Source organism: Neophocaena asiaeorientalis, unplaced genomic scaffold (assembly GCF_003031525.2).
Source record: "Neophocaena asiaeorientalis asiaeorientalis breed wild unplaced genomic scaffold, Neophocaena_asiaeorientalis_V1.1 scaffold278, whole genome shotgun sequence".
In the NCBI taxonomy this organism is placed as follows: domain Eukaryota; kingdom Metazoa; phylum Chordata; class Mammalia; order Artiodactyla; family Phocoenidae; genus Neophocaena; species Neophocaena asiaeorientalis.
The window spans coordinates 1,613,635-1,631,664 of record NW_020174431.1 but is presented as its reverse complement, the minus strand read 5'-3'; the positions used below and the strand labels follow the sequence as shown (position 1 = coordinate 1,631,664).

General features: G+C 53.1%; 1 protein-coding gene across 2 annotated transcripts; it reads right to left on the bottom strand.

Annotated features, from left to right (window-relative positions):
- Positions 1-8,134: 8,134 nt before the first annotated feature.
- Positions 8,135-16,894, bottom strand: LOC112407559 (calmodulin-like protein 3). 2 transcript variants are annotated; one of them, XR_003004794.1, is made up of 6 exons: positions 16,204-16,894; positions 15,912-16,093; positions 15,677-15,793; positions 15,071-15,247; positions 10,602-10,668; positions 9,300-9,355 (listed from the first exon to the last, which is right to left on the bottom strand). XR_003004794.1 is itself a non-coding variant. In XM_024756895.1 (3 exons), the coding sequence occupies exon 3, from the start codon at positions 9,195-9,197 to the stop codon at positions 8,625-8,627; it is 573 nt and encodes a 190-aa protein (XP_024612663.1). In that variant the 5' UTR covers positions 9,198-9,355; positions 10,602-10,668; positions 13,853-13,889; the 3' UTR covers positions 8,135-8,624. The 2 variants fall into 2 exon arrangements, 1 of the variants encoding a protein (XP_024612663.1); XM_024756895.1 differs by lacking the exons at positions 15,071-15,247; positions 15,677-15,793; positions 15,912-16,093; positions 16,204-16,894 and adding an exon at positions 13,853-13,889 and having other exon boundaries at positions 8,135-9,355.
- Between the last annotated feature and the right edge of the window lie 1,136 nt (positions 16,895-18,030).

Genomic DNA, 18,030 nt, shown 5'->3' with positions numbered 1-18,030 from the left:
CTGAGTGATGCCTTGAGAGCTTGGATTCTGTCTCCAGCCTGTTTCTCCCCACACTCCATCCTCTCCCAGCTGCCTCATTGATTCCTGCGGCTTCCTAGGGACACCGATGACCCCCAGATCTTCCACCCAGCCTGGCCCCAAACTCATGCTTCTGGAATGAGTTTGGAAGGCCCATTACCTGAAAAATCAACAAGACCGAAAAAAGAAAAAAGAGTTTATTATCTTGTCCCTTCTCCCGTGTCCTCCAGCCATCAAAATAAAATGGAAATCCTTCTCTCTCTCAATTCTCACTTTCAGACAAGGATTATGCCATCAGCCCAGGTGTCCGAGTCCTTCTGGCCTCTTCCTTTCCTGAATCCCACCAAGCTCTGTCTAGTTATCTTCTTAACCCATTTCCCTCTTTCTGCCATTCACTCCCTGTGGTCACTGCCTTGTGTCACACCCTGTCCTCTCTCGCTTGGGCTGTCACCCAGGTTTCATGACTTGCTTCTGTTTACTCCACCTCTAATCTTCATCTTCGAATGGCCGCCAGCATGTTTTCTCCCCCAAATCAATCCCCTGCATAAAAGTAACCCTTGCCTCCCCACTGCCTGCGGTGTGAAGACCAGACCTCTGAGAAGGGTGGGCAGGTCTTCATCGCCTCACCATCCTGCCTCCCCACAATGAGCTCCAGTGTCTCTGGTTGGGACACACTTGGTGTCCCCATCCATCCATCCATCCATTCATCCATCCTTCCTTCCTTCCTTCCATCCAACCTTGCATCCATCCATCCATCCTTGCATCCATCATTCCATCCATCCTCCATCCATCCATCCTTGCATCCATCCTTCCATCCATCCATCCATCCATCCATCCTTGCATCCATCCATCCATCCTTCCATCCTTGCATCCATCCATCCTTCCACCCATCCATCCATCTATCCCTCCATCCATCCTTGCATCCATCCTTCTATCCATCCATCCATCCTTCCATCCATCCATCCATCCATCCTTCCATCCTTGCATCCATCCATCCATCCATCTATCCTTCCTTCCATCCATCCATCCATCCACACACTTGCTTTGAACAATGACCCTCTGCCAGTTCTCTGTGAGGCATTCGGAGATGAAGTTGATGAACTCAAAGAGGTGACAGCCCCGTGGGGAGATCACAGATCATGACAATATCACAAGGTAAGTGCAGAGGTCACAGGTCTGCAGCAAGTGTCACAGAGGACAGAGCGAAGGGATCTGACCCAACCTGGAGAGATTGGAAAGTCAGCCTTCCTGGAGGACTGAACAGGATTAGAAGGAAGGACAGGAGGTGATCGCGCCTTTGTGCCTCTGTGCCTTCTCCCATGCTGTACACTCAGCCTGGGAAGAGCAAATCCAGGCCTGCTTACCCCCCCACCCCATCACACTGCCTGGCTGCTATCAGGACTCAGCTGGTGAGTCACCTGTGTGTAGTCCTTCCCTGCCCACCCCTGCCCCTCCACTGGCTGGACAGCCGAGGCATTTCCTCCTCCACACATCCACTTTCTCCTCCACCCCCCGGCACTTGTCTTGTAACCACTTCTTTACTGATCTTCCCTCCATTTGGTGAGGTCCTGAGTCTTAATCATCTTTGTGTCCCTTGAAGTCCAGCACGTACACACACGCACACACACGCTCAACAATATTTGATGAGCAGCATATCACTTGCGCGCAAGTCTGGTTTGACCACGAGCTTCATTCTTAGAGGTGCCGTATTCAGCATAGGGAGATGTGGCCCCACCGCCACTGGCATTGATCACACCTGGCTAGGGCCCGGTGACACATCGACAAGAGAGACTTTGAAACGCTAAAGCATGTCAAGAGGTGAGGCGGCCTGAATGTGTGTCACATAAGAAACTCTGGAGGGAATTAGAGCTACTTTGCAGAGGAGAGAGTGTAGGGCAGGACCTGATGGTCTCTATAGCTGTTTGAAGAACTGACAGAGAGAAGGCGTTCGTCATATTTTCTGGGGCTGTGGAATCTACCCAGGATGTAGGTAGAAGGAAGAAAGACACATTTCAGACCCACATAAGGAAACACTTTCTAAGGATAAGAATTATCCAACTGTTGGCCAATTGACCTTGAACTCTCTAATGGACACTTTCAAGGAGATGAAAACCAGCCGTCTCTCCGGGGCGCTGTCATATTTAGGCCTTTCATCCTGGGTGGGAAATCAGGCCAGATAACTCCTAAGGCGGTGTACAGACCCAAGATTCTTCAAGTCTAAAATTTTATCTCTACCTCAGGCTCCGTGGTAAGAATGTCACATTGCATTCAGTCGGGGGGATGGAGAGAACGCACCCTCAGGTTTTGAAGCACTGTGCATTGTCATGCCGACTCCAGTGACTGTTTTACTTCTCAGAGGCGCTGAAGTTGGGAGAGGGGAGTCTGCAGTACCAGAGTCTGGGAAGCAGCAACAGAGTGCATCAGAAGGTGTTTTTCCATGTGGCAAGATCTCCTTTCTCCTTGGATTCTCTCAGAGTCTAGTATGTATGACTCATGAAATCAGAGCTGGACCAGGAGAAAACCAGTCTGGGGACTCAGTCTAAGACAAGAATCTGTGATACCCCTAACCCTGCCTTATACAAGGCGTATTATGCACTTGCTGGGCAGCTGTAACCAAGAGCCACAAGTTGTGGGGCTTAAACAACAGAAATTATTCTTTCCCAGTCCTGGAGGCTGGAGGTCCAACATCAAGGAGTCAGCAGGGCTGGTTCCTCCTGAGGCTGCTCTCCTGGGTACTAGACGGCCATCTTCTCCCTGTGTCCTCATGTGATCGTCCAACTGTGTCCAAATTTACCCATCTTGGGAATTCCCTGGCAGTCCAGTGGTTAGGACTCTGCACTCTTGCTGCCCTGGTTCGGGTTCAGTCCCTGGTCAGGGAACTGAGATCCCACAAGCCACGTGGCATGGTTAAAAAAATAATAACGAGGGGCTTCCCTGGTGGCGCAGTGGTTGAGAGTCTGCCTGCTAATGCAGGGGACACAGGTTCGTGTCCTGGTCTGGGAGGACCCCACATGCCGCGGAGCGACCAGGTCCGTGAGCCACAACTACTGAGCCTGCGCGTCTGGAGCTCGTGCTCCGCAACAAGAGAGGCCGCCATAGTGAGAGGCCCACGCACTGCGATGAAGAGTGGCCCCCACTTGCCACAACTAGAGAAAGCCCTCACACAGAAATGAAGACCCAACACAGCCTTAAATAAATAAAATAATAATAATAACGAAATAAATAAAAACTGAAAAAACCCTCCACAAATTTCCCCTTCTTAGAAGGACGTCAGTGTTGGGACCCAACCTAATGGCCTCACTCTAACTTGACTGCCTCCATAATGACTCTATCCCCCAATAAGGTCACATCCTGAGGTTCTGGGGGTCAAGACTCCAACATGTGAATTTTGGGGGACATAATTCAACCCATAAGAACATGAGTCTCTTATGATTGCCTATCATCACCCCACGATGTGAGTCTGGGGGGAGGCAGCATTCTCCCACAACAGAAGCTTGGAGGCCCAGACATTCCCGAGCTCCTCTCTCCAGTGACAAAGGCCTGGGCCCAGCTTTGGCCAGAGGGATGCCTGCTCAGCACTGCGAACTGATTGGCATCTACTGTCACGAAGACGTGGGCCAGGGCAGAACTCTCTCCTGGTGATGGCGGCCTCCTCCAGTTCCTCGGGGCAGCAGGTGCCCCACACTGCATTGCCCTCCAGTGCCTGGGCAAGGGTGGGGGGCCACGCGGTGAGGACCCCATGCAGGGCCCAGGGCTGTGGGAGGCTTGACAACACTCCCTCTGCAGCCATCCAGGCGCTGGCACAGCGGCTCTCATGGCTCCCTCCACACCAGCTGATGTCTGTCTTCTCTCTGCGTCCTGGCTGCCCACACCCTGCCCAGCAGCTGTTCCCACTTGCAGGCCTTTCCCATCGATGTGCCTTTTGCAGCTCTGCTGGAGCCTCAAGACTTCTGCAAGGTCAGGCTGCCGTCAGTCTCAGGCTGCTTGCTCCGAGAAGCTTCTCTGTGATGGTGGGAAGGATGCTGGCTCTGGAGCTGGTCAGACCCAGGTTCAAACTCTGATTTACTAGACGCGTGATTTGGGGGAAGCTATTTAGACTCTCGAGGCCTCAATCTTCTCTAAAATGGGCTCATTAAAGCAGCTGCCACACTTGCTTGTTTTGAGGATTTAAGGAGCTGAAAATGCAATGCCTGGTGAGCAGTTCACACGGTCCGGTCCCGGCATGGAAGCCTGCCCTCAGTGAGACCTGAACATCTATCCTGGGCGCCCTCCAAACCAGCCTGCAGGGCACGTGATGGACGAGAGATGGGCCAGCTCGGTGTCCAGGGAGATGAGCTTTACCCATGGGCTGGCAGTGTTGCACGAGGTCCATTTCCCCGTGGCGGGTGGGGGAGGGTGGGGTTCCTCCACCAATGCTCAGCTATCCCAGGCCTGCAGGGCAGCACCAAGTGACAAGCCAGGACATCCTGGGCCCACCTGACGCTAGACTCCAGATGCCACCCCTCCTTCTGTACTGAGGGCCTGGCTCCTTCCCCTCCCTGGAGATTCTGAGGCCATTAGAAAGGTGGGAAGAGTGGAGGAGGTGCTTAAGGGACAGTGTGAGATTCCTTCACTGACTGTCTCCACCGGTACTGTCTCCCCGGGCATGGAAACCCGCCATCCTTTCTAGGTCAATTCAAGCGCGTCTCCCAGGACTAGCCCCATGACGTTTCCGTTCCCCACACTTGGCGGAAGGTGCCCCAGGCCCCCGGACCCTGGCACCTGATCAGAGGGCCAGGGGAGGCCTTTAACCGGTTGCTTCCCCTCTGGGTGGGGGGACGGGGTGTCCAGGCACCTGTCTGAGAACCCGGTTGCTATAGAAACAACCACCCAAAAGGCAGGATGGTGGGGAGGTTGGCAGGTGAGTTGGGCCCAGACCTTTTTCAGAGACAGGTTTTTTTTGCTTTGTTTTTTGGTGGAGAAACACATCTTGTATTCCTCATTCATATTCATCGTGGGCAGTCTCCACCCCACACGTGAGTTTTAATTTTAAATTTCTCCAGGGGAACAACGGAGTCATTTTTAGCCGGCTGGTTTGGGGAGACTTTGAGCGGCCCCTGGAATCCGCAGGAGCCTGCGGGGCTGAGCTGTGTTTGATTTAAAATTGGAAACAGGAGGCAGAAGAGTGGCTTTATATAGCCTGGGAGGTCCAGGAGCCCTGCACTGATTTATGACAGGCCTGCCGAAAGCACATGGAAGCCGAGGTAATATTTATAAATTCCTTCCCCAAGGATGGATGGAATGTTCTGAGCTGCAGTCAGAAAGCACCTTTTTGGGGGATGAAGGGAGGTTAAGTCCAGTTATTCGTGGACTGAAAGGAAAAGGGAACTTGAGCATGGAGGGGCTGCTCCAAGTCTGATCCAGAAACGCGGGCTGCTCTGCAGGCCTGGACTCCTCGCTCAGGTCCTCAGGGCCCCACTCCCAACCTCCTCCCTCCGCCCCCCCCACCCAGCCAAGGAGGCCAAGGAACTACACCTGGCAATTGCAGTGACTGCACTTTACCAACAAAACGTCTATCTAGGTGTCTGGGGACAGCACAAGTCCTGGCACTGTGGGGAGGGAGAAGGAAAAGAAGATGGAGCGGCGGAGGGGGGGCGGGGGGGGAGAGGAGGCTGAAGACAGACGCAGGTGTGGCCCAGGAGCCCGAGTCCCTGGCCGAGGCCCAGGTGTGACAACGGGACACCCGGAGTGGGAGTGGCTGGTGCCCGGCATGGAGGTGGGCACTGTGAAGGGTTCGCCTGGCTGTCAGCAACCGTGAAGGACGTGCACCCACTGCAGTTTGGACACACCGACCAAGGCAGGGGACCCTCAGATTCAGAGAGCGCCACCCACTGTGTGCCCCTTGGGCTGGCATCCCTGTCCCTAACCTAGCAGTTTGGGAGAGCGGCCAGCCATGTGGCCGAGCTGGCTGATGGCCTTGCTTGAATGAGAAAGGACAACAGAAAACATTTAAAAAAATTGTGTCAGGAAAGTAAAACCCAGGGGGGCACATTCAGCTCTGTGGTCCCCTCAGCCTTGATGCCTGATTCCCATCTGCACGCAGAAGGGAGGCCCATGTATCACTAACCTGTGTGTGCCGGTCCCCCATGGGATGCACTCCCCCCAGTGCTCCGGGTCACGAGAGCCAAGCTGGAAACTGGAAACAGCAGGCAGTGGTCTGAGGGGCTCTGCTGTCTCTGGGGACGGGGGAGAAACTGTCATCTTGGTTCCAGTCTGCCCAGACCCCTCATCCGCAGCCTGGTTTCTGGGTGTCACCGGCACACCCACGGGAGGGACAGGAGGTCTTTCCAACACCAGCTGCGTTCCTACCCTGGCCCCAGGGGTTCTCACGATAGGTTCTAAAGCCGGTTAAATGCAGGCAGGGTGTGATGCCAGGAGGCCGGACAGAGACGCAGAAAGACACCTCACCCCTTCCAGCTTAAGTGCTGGCAGGCACACAGGTCCTCATACTTCAAGGCACCCACCAGGACAGAGGGGATTGAATGCCAGCTCCCCAGCCAGGCCCACACTGGCAACTGTAGACCCGTGGACACTGTGCAGGGAGACCTGGAACCTCCCCTTCCTTACCTCTGCTTCTTTCCCTCCCGCAGCACTGAGCACACGTTCCATGAAAGGTCCCTGGGGATGACGTCAGTGCTTCTTTTGGCAGATGGGACCATGATGCACATCTGAGCCTCTGAGGTGACAACGGGCTTGGCTCTCTGCTCATGGCACCAGGGCAGCCACGTCCATGGCACCTAGACGTTCCGTCCACTCTTACGGGCTCGCTCCCAAGCCTGCACCTGCAGGAGTTCAGCCACCCCCGACTGTTGAGGCTGCGAGAGGATGAGCCCAAAGAGGCCGAGCCTGCAAGGCCCCGCGGTCAGAGCACTGGTTTCTTTTCCTGCACGAAGGGGGCTCTGCAGCTGCCCCGCCGGGGCCAGTTCCCAAACCAGACCCCGGCTTATCCCTTGGACTGTTCCGATGGGTGGAAATACAGAGTGTTGGTGCTGGAAGGATGATAGCAATGGTAGCTGTCATTTATTAAGCACCTACTGCATACCAGGCATGTTAAGATGATTTCTGATCCTCACAAGTGCTGGAGGAGGCGCGATTCTCATCATCAGGTCACGGTGGAGGCCATGGAGCTCTAGGGAGGCTGTGAGTGAGGTCAGGGGCACAGACCTGCATCCAACCCCAGCTCTGCCCCTTACCAGCTGTGGGACAGGCTGCTTTCTTAAGCTCTCGGTGTCTCGGCTTCCTCATCTGTAGACGGGGAAGCTGCAAAGGGTGGCCCCCCGTAGGGTGGTAGTGAGTCACTGCACAGGCAGTGTGCTCACAGCAGGGCCCGGCGCCCAGGAAGGGCTGCCAGAGTGTCAGCTGTCACCATGGGGAGGACGAGTGATTTGGGCCCAGTCGGCAGGGCAGCAATAACTACATTCCCAGTCTGTCTGGCCCCAGAGCCCATGCTCTTCCCTTTACATATGAGGAAACGTGCATGGTGGGGAGGGTGTCAGGAAAGAGGACTTGTCAAGATGGGCCAGCTGCTCTGTGACTGTCCCAGGGCTGGTAGCCCTCTCTGATGACCCCAGGTGTAGTGTCCACCCCACGAAAACACTGAAATAATCTCTGACAAGCCCCTTCGGCCTTGGGGTTATCTGATGCCACCTCTGGGAGCCAGGATTTAACGCGGGAAGCACTGTCTCTTGCTTTTGCACCACACGGGCCCTCTCCAGCCCTGACTTTCTTCAAACCGCACTTCCCAACAACTCGATCATGAATGTAAGAAATCCATGAACACAGACCACTGTTCCTTCCCCACCATAATCGACTCAGATCTTAGAAGCTCTACATGGATTTTTAACCACCCTTTGCTGCCAACTTCTCCATTTTATTTGAAATAAATATTCAAGATTTACCTTGCCTATACTCCTCTCTGTTCGCTACGCCCATCAATACAAGATTTCACCACACTTCCAAAAAGCACAAAAAGAGAGATTCCTGCCTCTTTTAAACCCTGGACTTAACAAGGATCATTTCCATTGGAACCAGAGAAAAACAGACGTTTTCTTTATTCCCTGGTGGCCTCTTTCTCCCTTTCAAATTTCCCTCCAAGAAGGTGAATACAAACGTGTTACAATCGACTCCCAGCTTTAAGAGACGAATCACCTCACCGCGGTTTGGCACAGAGACAGAAGGGAACAAGAGAGCGCAGCAGAGTTGGGGGGCCGGGGAAAGGAGGTGGTGTTTCTCAGGAGGCCAGACCCTGGTTGTCAGCCTCCAAGATTGCCCCTCGTCCCAGGGCCCTGGTTCACAGCGGATGGAAGTGCCGGGTGCGCTTTAGGGATCCCACGTGGAGGGCTCCCAGAGGGCACACCGCGCCCTCCCTGGGGCATGAGCGGCCAGTGAGGCTGTGACCATTCTCCTGCCCTGGTCGGTGCACAGGGACGTCCCTGAGCTTCTGCTCCCGAGGGATGGAACATTTGGGGTTTGCTGGGCTTGGGAGCGGCCTGTGTCATCCTTCAAGGAGAAGGTGGAGAGGTAGGCAGGAACGAGGAGAGGAGATGAAAGGGGGACAGACAGCTGGATCAGGTCAACCAGCAGAGGAGCAGTGCCCAGAGGGGCCGGGGTAACGGAGGTAGGTCCTCCGGCGCCACGCGCGGAGCCCGGACACCCGGGGTGGGGGTGGGGGTGGGTCTGCGGCCGCCCTTGGAAACCAGCAAGCGCATGAACACCTCGTAGCGCACCAGCTCGTCCCCGTCCACGTCCGCCGCCCGGATCATCTCGTCCACTTCCTGGTCGCTCGGCTTCTCGCCCAGCCGGGTCATCACGTGCCGCAGCTCGGCCGTGCCCATCAGGCCGTTGCCGTCCTTGTCGAAGACGCAGAAGGCCTCCCGGATCTGGTCCTTGGCGTCCCTGCCCTTCACCTTCCGGGCCATTAGGCCCAGGAGCTCGGGGAAGCCCACGGTGCTGCTGCCGTCGCGCTCCAGCTCGCCCACCAGGTCCCGGAGTTCAGCCTCAGTGGGGTTCTGGCCCGGCGACCAAAGGACGGTGCCCAGCTCCCGCGTGCTGATGGCGCCGTCTCCGTCCTCATCGAACGGGGAGAGGGCCTCCTTGAACTCGGCCACCTGCACCTCGGTCAGCTGCTCGGCCCTGACCATTGCGGGGAGGCAGTCCAGCACACGGACGTGGCCGGGCACCGGGAGGTGGCCGGCGGCTGGCGTTCTGGCCCCGGCTTGACTTGCTGGCGCTGAAGGAGGAGCCGGGGTGTCCCTCACCGTGCACGCTCCCCGCCCTGGGGTTGCCTGAAGTCCGGGTCCTGTTGAAACAGGAGTCCAGGCCCAGGCAGTGGGCCGGCCGGCTAGTTGCACTGACGCCAGCAGCTCTGGGAGAGGCCGGGCTCTCCTCCCCACCGCCCAGAGCCCCCGGGACTAGTGGGGACACCTCCAGAGAGGCTGGTAGACAGCCTCTAGAGAGATGAGTTCTGGGTTTGCCTACCGGAATCCCACCCCTCCAGTCTTCACACCCTCCACTCAGTAAAACCACTGGCTCTGAGCTCTTTCCTGCCTGCAGCTGAGGGTTTTGGCAGATGGAAGAACAGACCTTGTCTTTGCCTGAAAAGAACTCTCTTTCCTTTTCTTTCGTTTCCAAAGTCTGAAAATCTTAGGGTTCCCAAGAGGGTTTTCAGAGGAGGAGAAAAGAAAAATATTTTTTTTTCAGATAGAAGCAGGCTGTCCCCAGATCCTCCAGAGGCTCATATGTATTCCAAGCACAACACAGCTAGTTAGCGAGGAAACTAACAGAAACAAGCAAGATAATGAGATACTTTCAATAAATGCTATCAAGGAAATAAAGGGTGGTGATGGACAGCAGGTGGGGAGGTTACTTCTGCAGCGATGGTTGTGGAAGTCTTCTCTGCAGAGGTGGCACACAAGGGTGACCTGAGGGGGAGAAGGGGCCTTCCAGGCGGAGGCCAACAGGTTCCAGGTCCAAAGGTGGGAGAGGCTCAGTGTGGCCAAGGGACAGAAAAGAGGCTGGTGCAGCTGCAGCCCAGGGTGAAGGGGAGAAAGCAGGAGATGAAGAAAGGAAGACAAGCGAGATTTGTCAGAGGCGAGAGGAATTCACGTTTATCCTCCAATGCACGGGAACCCCTGCACATTTTAGCAAGGCCATGTCTGAAAGTCTGAGCTTCTGGTTTCGGGAATGGGAATGGACAGAGCTGAAGAAAGGGGTGTTTTTAAGAGGAGGTTCTCGAGAAGGTGAAGTGGGATGCCCACCAGGCACACACGCTCCGAGCTCGACTCCCAGGAAGCCCGGGGAAGGACCAGCCACGGAGTGAGAAGAGGTGGCTTTGCCTGTGGGAATCCATGCAGATCCAAAGTGGTGAGACCCAGAGGAGCCAACGAAGGACTGAAGGAGAGGAACGAGGCCGGATGCTGCCCGACTTCGAAACTTACTGTCAAGTGGCAGTGATCCAGACAGTGTGGTGCTGGCTGGAGAGCAGACAAGTAGATCAGTGTAACAGAATAGGGAACCTAGAGAGGGACCCCTATCAAAAGAGTCACCTGAGCTTTGACAATGGTGCAAAGACGGTCTCTTCAACAAATGGTGCTGGAACAACTGGACGTCCACCTGCAAAAAAAAAAAAAAAAAAAAAAAGAATCTGGGCACAGACCTTATACCCATCACAAGTAACTAAATGGACCATAGAACTAAATGTAAACACAAAACTAGAAAACTCCTAAAAGATAACGTAGGGGAAAATCTGGATGACCTTGGGTTTGGTGATGATACAAACCCAAGGTCTGTAGTTTGAGTTTGGGTTGGATTTAGATGATGATCTGTGAAAGAAAGAAATGAGAAACTGAATGCTTTAGTCCGAACGTGTCTCCCCTCAAATTCATATGCTGGGGGGACATATTCATGAAATGCTGCAAGGGCAGGAGCAGGAGAACCATTGGACAACGGCGTGTAGCTGACAGCACCCTGGGGAACCAAGGGCCAGCATCACGATGAAACTTGTGCCTGACACTGTCCTGCTGATGGACTGCATCCTGCCTCACCTACGAAGGGTAAGTGGACAACAGGTATCTGCAGGTTTCTGGGTCATGGCCTGTGTTCTTCAAAAAGACACGTTGAAAGGGAGCTCAGTAAGAGTTTTAAACAGAGTTGCTCATGACTCACAAGACACAGGGCTGTGACAACTAAATTGTTGCAACTCGCTGGTTCGGAAACTACGACAGAGGGAATGTTTTTAATTTGCTAGGCTTCTATATTCTCCCCCTGCGGCCTCTCAGTGCACTGATTCCTTTCCCTCCAGCATATACTTGTGGTCTTAGGACCCATTTAAACATTTCAAAATTACCGGAGACTCTAAAGAGCTTTTTAAAATGTCTGTCGATATTTACTAGGTTTGAAATTAAAACTAATAAAATTTTAAAATATTTAAATATATTTTTATGTATTTATAACTTAAAAAAAAAACCCATTACATGTCAACACAAATAACGTAGTTTCATAAAAAAATTATACTGTATAAAAAATAAGTGGTACCTGAAAACATAATTTTGCAAATCTCTTTAATGCCTGGATTTATGAAAGCATGTCTGCTTCTGCACTTGATCTGTGGGAAGATGTTTTGATGTGAAGTGCATGATAACCCAGCTTCACACAGCTATGCACAGCTGGCAAAGGAGAGAGCATTTAATGACCTTTCAGGTAACTGTGGTTATTTCTTCTTTGGTACCATATCAAAATTTGACAGGCGGTAGCTTCTTAAAGGTTGGTTGTAGCGTGAACTCTGAAACCATGCCAATGAACTTTCCGTCCTGTTACATTAAAATCCATTGCTCACTCCTGTGCTTTGAATGGATCTTTTACTCATGCATGATTCTGTGATGCTATGCATTGGTCATTTGGAAAATCCTGATTTACTGAGTTCTGCAGATCTTCTGAATGTTGAATCATTGTATGTATAATTTTAAAAAATCACATTCGTTAATATTACCACCAATCCCATTAGAAAAGTCTTTAAGTATTGGGAAGTCTCAAGCTCACAGTGGCAAATACAAAATCTAGAAAGTTCTAATTTTCATTTGGATGCTGAAATTTTATTATTGCAACAAATACTGTCAGTTATTTTCCTTGAAGTGCCAGGCTCACTTCATCGCTTTTTGAGAAAATGCCAAATACCAAGCCTGAGTAACCACAGTTTGTCTATCAGCTGTTTTTCCCCAAAAACTGGTGTTCCATGAAAAAAGCTTACCTTGTGACTTATGTATGCACACAAGTGCTTTTCTTACAACAAATCACTAGACTACTCAGCAGAGTATTAAGAGAATTAAGGATGTGCATGCAAGGGTTGAAATAATAATTTTACTACTTCTGCAAGAACGTTCTTAAAGGAAGCTGGCTTTTTAAAAACTTGAGACCATGTGGTGGTGAAGGCTATAAGGACTGCTGGTACAGGAGCCTTGATTCTTGCTAAGGGGCTGGTGATTTCACCCACCAGTGCTCTGAGCTCAGTGCAAAAAGCTGACACGGTGAAAGTGGCAAACCGTGTCTGGCATTACGAGAATAGTTGTGACCACCCAGGCTTCCTGAAAGGGTACTGGGGACACCCTCCCCTCAAATGGATCCATGGAACACACTTGGAGGACCACAGTGGTAGAGTTGAGAATCAGGAGTGAACCCGGTGTAGAATTGCCTGGGCTGGAGGTGAGAGGCACCGAGGATGCTGGGATCCTGCTGGGAACAGCGGGGTTGGCCTTACAGAGTATAGTGTTAATAAGGACCTCAACAGACCCACAACAGGGGAGGGCCTGCTGCAGCTACATCCTTAGAAGAGCAGATGACCCAAGGTGTTGCCTTCCCCGCTGAAATGGTGCTACTATAGCTTTTGTTAAACAGAATTTGTGCCTCTCCTGCTGGGCACTATAGAGAAAGATATAGACTGGGATGCTTAGTCTTTTCAACCAGCTCCATTCCTGTGCCCTCCTAGAATGGGTGTGGCCACGGGCCTCTCTCTCTCCCTCTTTTTCTCCCACCCCCCCATTTCCATACAGCCACTCACCAGCCCTAACATTTACTTATCTACTTCCTTTCCCCCCAGCAAAATGCAAACACCTTGTCTTAGTGTTATCATGTTGCTATAACAACATGCCACCCCCTGGGGGGCTTGTTAACAGCAGAAACTTATTGCTCACAGTCCTGGAGTCAGGAAGTCTGAGGCCTGGGGAGGCCTGGCGGGGGGAGGGCCCTCTTCCAGGTTGCAGACTTCTTGTGTCCTCCATCACCGGATGGAAAGGACCTGGGCTCTCTCTGGACTCTCTTTAATGTCACTAATCCCATTGATGGAGGATCCTCCCTCCGGAACTCATCATCTCCCAAAAGCCCTGCCGACTGATACCATCACCTGGGGGTTAGGATTTCCACATATGAATTTGGCGGGGGCACAAACACTCAGAGCATAGTACACCTTTCCAGTGGAATATTTATGGGTCAACTGCCTGTTCATTGGGCAGTTACTCTGTAGCAAGCGTGTATCAGGCACTTTCATTCCTATTGTCTCGTGTCTCCACGTTACAGATGAAGGATGTGAGAACTAGCAAACGCATGAAGGTCAGATGACCAGCAGGCTGAAAACTCAGGACCTAGACCTTCCAATTCCTACAGCTCCCTGCCTGTGGCTGTTTTCTTTGCGGTTCTCCCCAACTCAGTCTTAGACCTTCTTACTCGGCACCTGGAAAACCCACTCGGGAGGCGGGGGACTCACACGCAGTAGGTATCCTCCATTGTGGGAAATGTTGGGACATACCTGCTGGTGCAGAGCCCTCCTGCCAAGCTCCTTGGGGATCCACCTGCCAACTGAGCCCCTGCATTTGATGTTTGGAAAGACCCTCAAAGTTAACATGACAAAGTGGAGCCGTTGGTCCTCATCTGAACCTGCTTCCCCTCAATCTCCCCATCTCTTAAAAAAAACCCGTCTGGTTGTTCAGAACCAAACCCAGAGCCACATCTAATTCCTCCCTTTCTCTCACACCTCATACCCCATCTTTCAGCTTCACCTCGACACATCCTCTGCGCCAGGCCGTGTCATCTCCAGGCAGGACCACAGCCCCAGCCTCGTAATGGGTCTCCCCTTTTGTGGTATTCTTCAGTGATGTCATTTTCTGCTGAAACGCTATAATGGGCTTTCTTTGGGTTTCAGTAGAATCCGAACGCCCTACGGTGGCCCTCTTGGCCACATCACCACAACACTCTGCTCCAAGCACACTGGCCTACTTTCTGCTCCTTGAACGCTCCCATCCTGATTTCTACCTTGGTATCTTTGCACGAGCTGCTCCAGCTGCCTGGACACTCTGTCCCTGACCTTCAAGCAGCCGCTCTCTCTTGTCACTTTAGTCAAAAGTCAAATATCGCTTCATTGCCAAGCCTTCCCCAACCACCCACTTCTAATTAACCACCCTCCTCCACCTCATCCCTCTCCTGTCTTATTCTTCTCCTTTATTTTCTTCATAACTTTTACTTCTACATTGATCTTGCCTGTGGACCTGCTTCCTTTCTGTTTCTTCCCACGTAATTTTCACAAGAGGCAAGGCTGCTTCTGATTTCTTCCCCTGCCAAGCCCTCTGGGGTAGGATGGCCCCCGCACCCAGGAGGTATTTGCTGAATGAACAGAGTACAGGAGGGTCCGCCTTGCCTCCACCTGCAGGAGGATTGGACCCGTGTCTCTCTTCAAGCCCTTCCCTGTGGTTCAAACCCCACGGGGTGCCTCAGATGCTCTTGCCCAGGTGCCCACTTTATCCACTGTGTGGTCTGTCATCTCCCCTTACTGTTCGCAGGTTTGCCGAGTGGCTCTGTGGGGATGGGTGACCTCTGTGTTGACCCCCGGTAGCAGCTGCTGATGCTTTACCCTCTGTACCTCCACCTGTGGCTTCTCCCCAGTTTCACAGCCCTGCACTGATGCTAGAAAGGTGCACCCCACCCCCATGCACACAGTCGTGCTGTCCAGGCCTCAGGAGGATGGACTTACCTCCCAACTCCCTGCAAGCCGTCTGCTACCTGGCACTTTTGTCCGACTTGCTCTTTATTATGGGATGCTGGCCCGGCTCCTTAGAGAGGCCCGAGCACAGTCAGGATGATGAGGCCTGGCAGACCCAGCGGAGAGCGGACTTCTCCCCTCAAAGCCGAATGTCCGACTGGAGTGAATCTAGAGGGACAAGGCGGAGGAAGGGCTCAGGACGGAGGTGGGAGAGGGTCCTGGGAAGTGGAGCGTGGCCCAAGGACCTGGGGTAGGGCCTCCATCTTCTCCTCTGTGGCTTTAGGGACAATCTGGAAACTCCCAATAGCTCCTTGGGGTCTCCCCGATTCCAACCCACTCTTCCCAGGGTGAGTGCAGGGCTATCCCTCATCTCAGGCTGTCTTTGGAGTGTTTGGTCTCAGCAGCTAAAGTTCCTACCTCTGACTTTCCATCCCTAAATCTCCCAGAAATGATGAGACACGCCTGGGTTTGCAGGGGACATGCAGCTTGCATTGCTGTTCTGGGATCTTTGCAGTTCACAGTCTAAGAAGCAACAAGACTGACAAAGACAAACACAGGACGTGGTGATGAGACACCGACAGTGGAGTTCAGGCTCACCTGGGGACAGCGGTGGCCTCTGTACCGCGCACGTATTCTGGACCAGCTCCTCTACTGCTTCTCACTTTTCAAGGCCGGGAGGGGATGGTGACGCTTTGCTCTACTTTCCGACTTACACTGACCACGGGAAAAGCAAGAATTTCTTAGTCACACTCGTTGCCAGAAGAGGGTCTTCTCAGCTGGGGGGATGGGGAGGCTCCTTGTGTGGGAACCAGGGGTTCTGGCCCGTTCTCACCTCCCACCGAAGGCCGTTCCAGCCTCAGAGCCTGAGCCAGCTCTGAGAATGACGTTTGCTCAGTCTTGGTCTTGTGTGAATCATCAAGATTCCTCCAGGCCTGTCCCGGGCTGGGCTGCAGTTTCAGTTCAGGGAGGAGACCATTGATCTGGGATCGGAGCTGTGCATCGTTGAACTGACGTCTGACAAGTAACCAGATACGTCATCTTCCCGGACACAGGCACTGCCTTGTGCCTCCTACTCAGGGATCATACGCTGCTGGGTGGTTTGCGTTTATGATTCGAGGCCTCACCTGCGGAATGAAGTCCACCGAGTGCGGAGGCAGCCAAGGGCCTGGATGGTTCTGAGCGTTTCCTGGGTCTTCCTGGGTTGGCGGGTCCTCCTGGCAGGTCCTGCTGCTTTCTCCAGGCGTCTGGTCTTCAAGTCATTCTCCAGGGTACACCCCGGGGCCCCACCTGCCTTTAATCCTTCCACCTGCACCCTCAGTCTCTGGGGGCCTCATCGTGCTTTCATGCCCAAGGCGACACAGGGACATAAAGTGGCCTGTGTTTAACTGCTGAGAGCCACTTTGATTAATTCAGGATTAAACCATCACCCAAAACCAAAGCACATCGGTGCTAAATCTCACAATAAAAGTAGCTGAACAAGTCAAAGTCTGCTTTCCTGGGAAAAGGACGATGTTTTGTGATTCCTGAGGGCTCAGTAATTTTTCCCAAGTAGCTCGTCCTGCAGTCACTCACTGCCTGCCCTGTCCGTGGGCAGGGGAAGGGGTTCCGGGCTGACCTTGGGGCAGAGGCCAGAGGAGAGCAGGCTGGAGGGACCAGGGCTCACGTGTATGACTCGCCCGCCTTTCAAACTTGTATCTGATGTTTTGAAAAAAACCGACAAACCGAAACTATTACAGGGACTGATATTGCGGAGAAGCTAGAACTCCGTGCTACAAATCTTTTGATATCAAGACGCACTTGGTAAGTGGTTAAGGAGGCCCGTCAGCTCCTCTCAGTCCCCATCGCCAGGGGGTGGGGGGCTGGGTGGTGGTGGTGCTAATTACATTGAGGAGAACAAGCTGCTCTTCCCCGAGGGGTCTGGGACTCAGTAAGAGGCTGGAAAGGTGTTGGTTCCAAGTTCCAAGCCTTTGAAGTTTACGGTGGTGACGAAAACCTTTGTGTTTAATACAGGAAGATGCGTGTGCATGCGTGCGTGTGCGCGAGGACACGCACGAGGCTCAAGCCTTCATGTGTGAATGCGTGTACCTAATGGTGAGCCCGTGAGGTGTGGAGGAAGCAGGAGGCTTGGGGCGTGAGCTGGGCACCTGGACAAGCCATCAGAAGAGCAAAGTGGCTTGGAAAATCACAGTGCCAGCTCCCTTTGAGGTCATTCATCCAGTGGACTTGAACTTGGTCTCGGAGACCCTTGGACTCTGCAGAGGTCCTTCCAGAGATGCCAAGGAAGCAGGAGAAGGTGAAGCGGAGCAACTCGATTTCCTTCCTTTCCCCACCACCAAGCAGGAAAGTCTGCTTTTAACCGCTTCATCTGTGTTGGGCAAATTGCGGCTCTCTGGTTCATGGTTCTCACCTGTAAACTGGGCCCAGGGCACTGTGCGTCAATGCATGGAAGGTTCAGGAGGGTAGCTGGAACAGTAAGAGCCCAATGAATGTTAACGATTATCTGTCATACGAATAAGATTTCATTTGCAACGTGGCTCAACCGCTAATGAAATTCTGAAAGCTACCATCCAGTGCAACACCCTCATTTTCCAGACACTGTAACCCATCAAGTGTGAGCAGTTACCCAGGTCTGTACTACTGCTTAGAGAGGGACAAAAATGGGCCTCACAGTAGGATCTCCTGGCTCCAAGGCAGGTCGTCTTGGTGCTGCCCAGGACGGCTGTCCTTGGGGAATGGACCCGAGGGCATTTGCAGCTGCAGAGGGAATCTCTCTCCAGCCCTGGTCTCCCTGGAGGAAGGGAGAGTGTCTGGTCACTGTAGGCTCTCGAGGTCCAGCTTGGCTCCGGCACATCTGTTGAATGGATGACAAAGGCTCTGACCAAGGTCACACGGCTGTGCTGGGATAGAACTCAGGTCTCCCGGGACGAGTGACCGACCGGAATTGGGTGAAG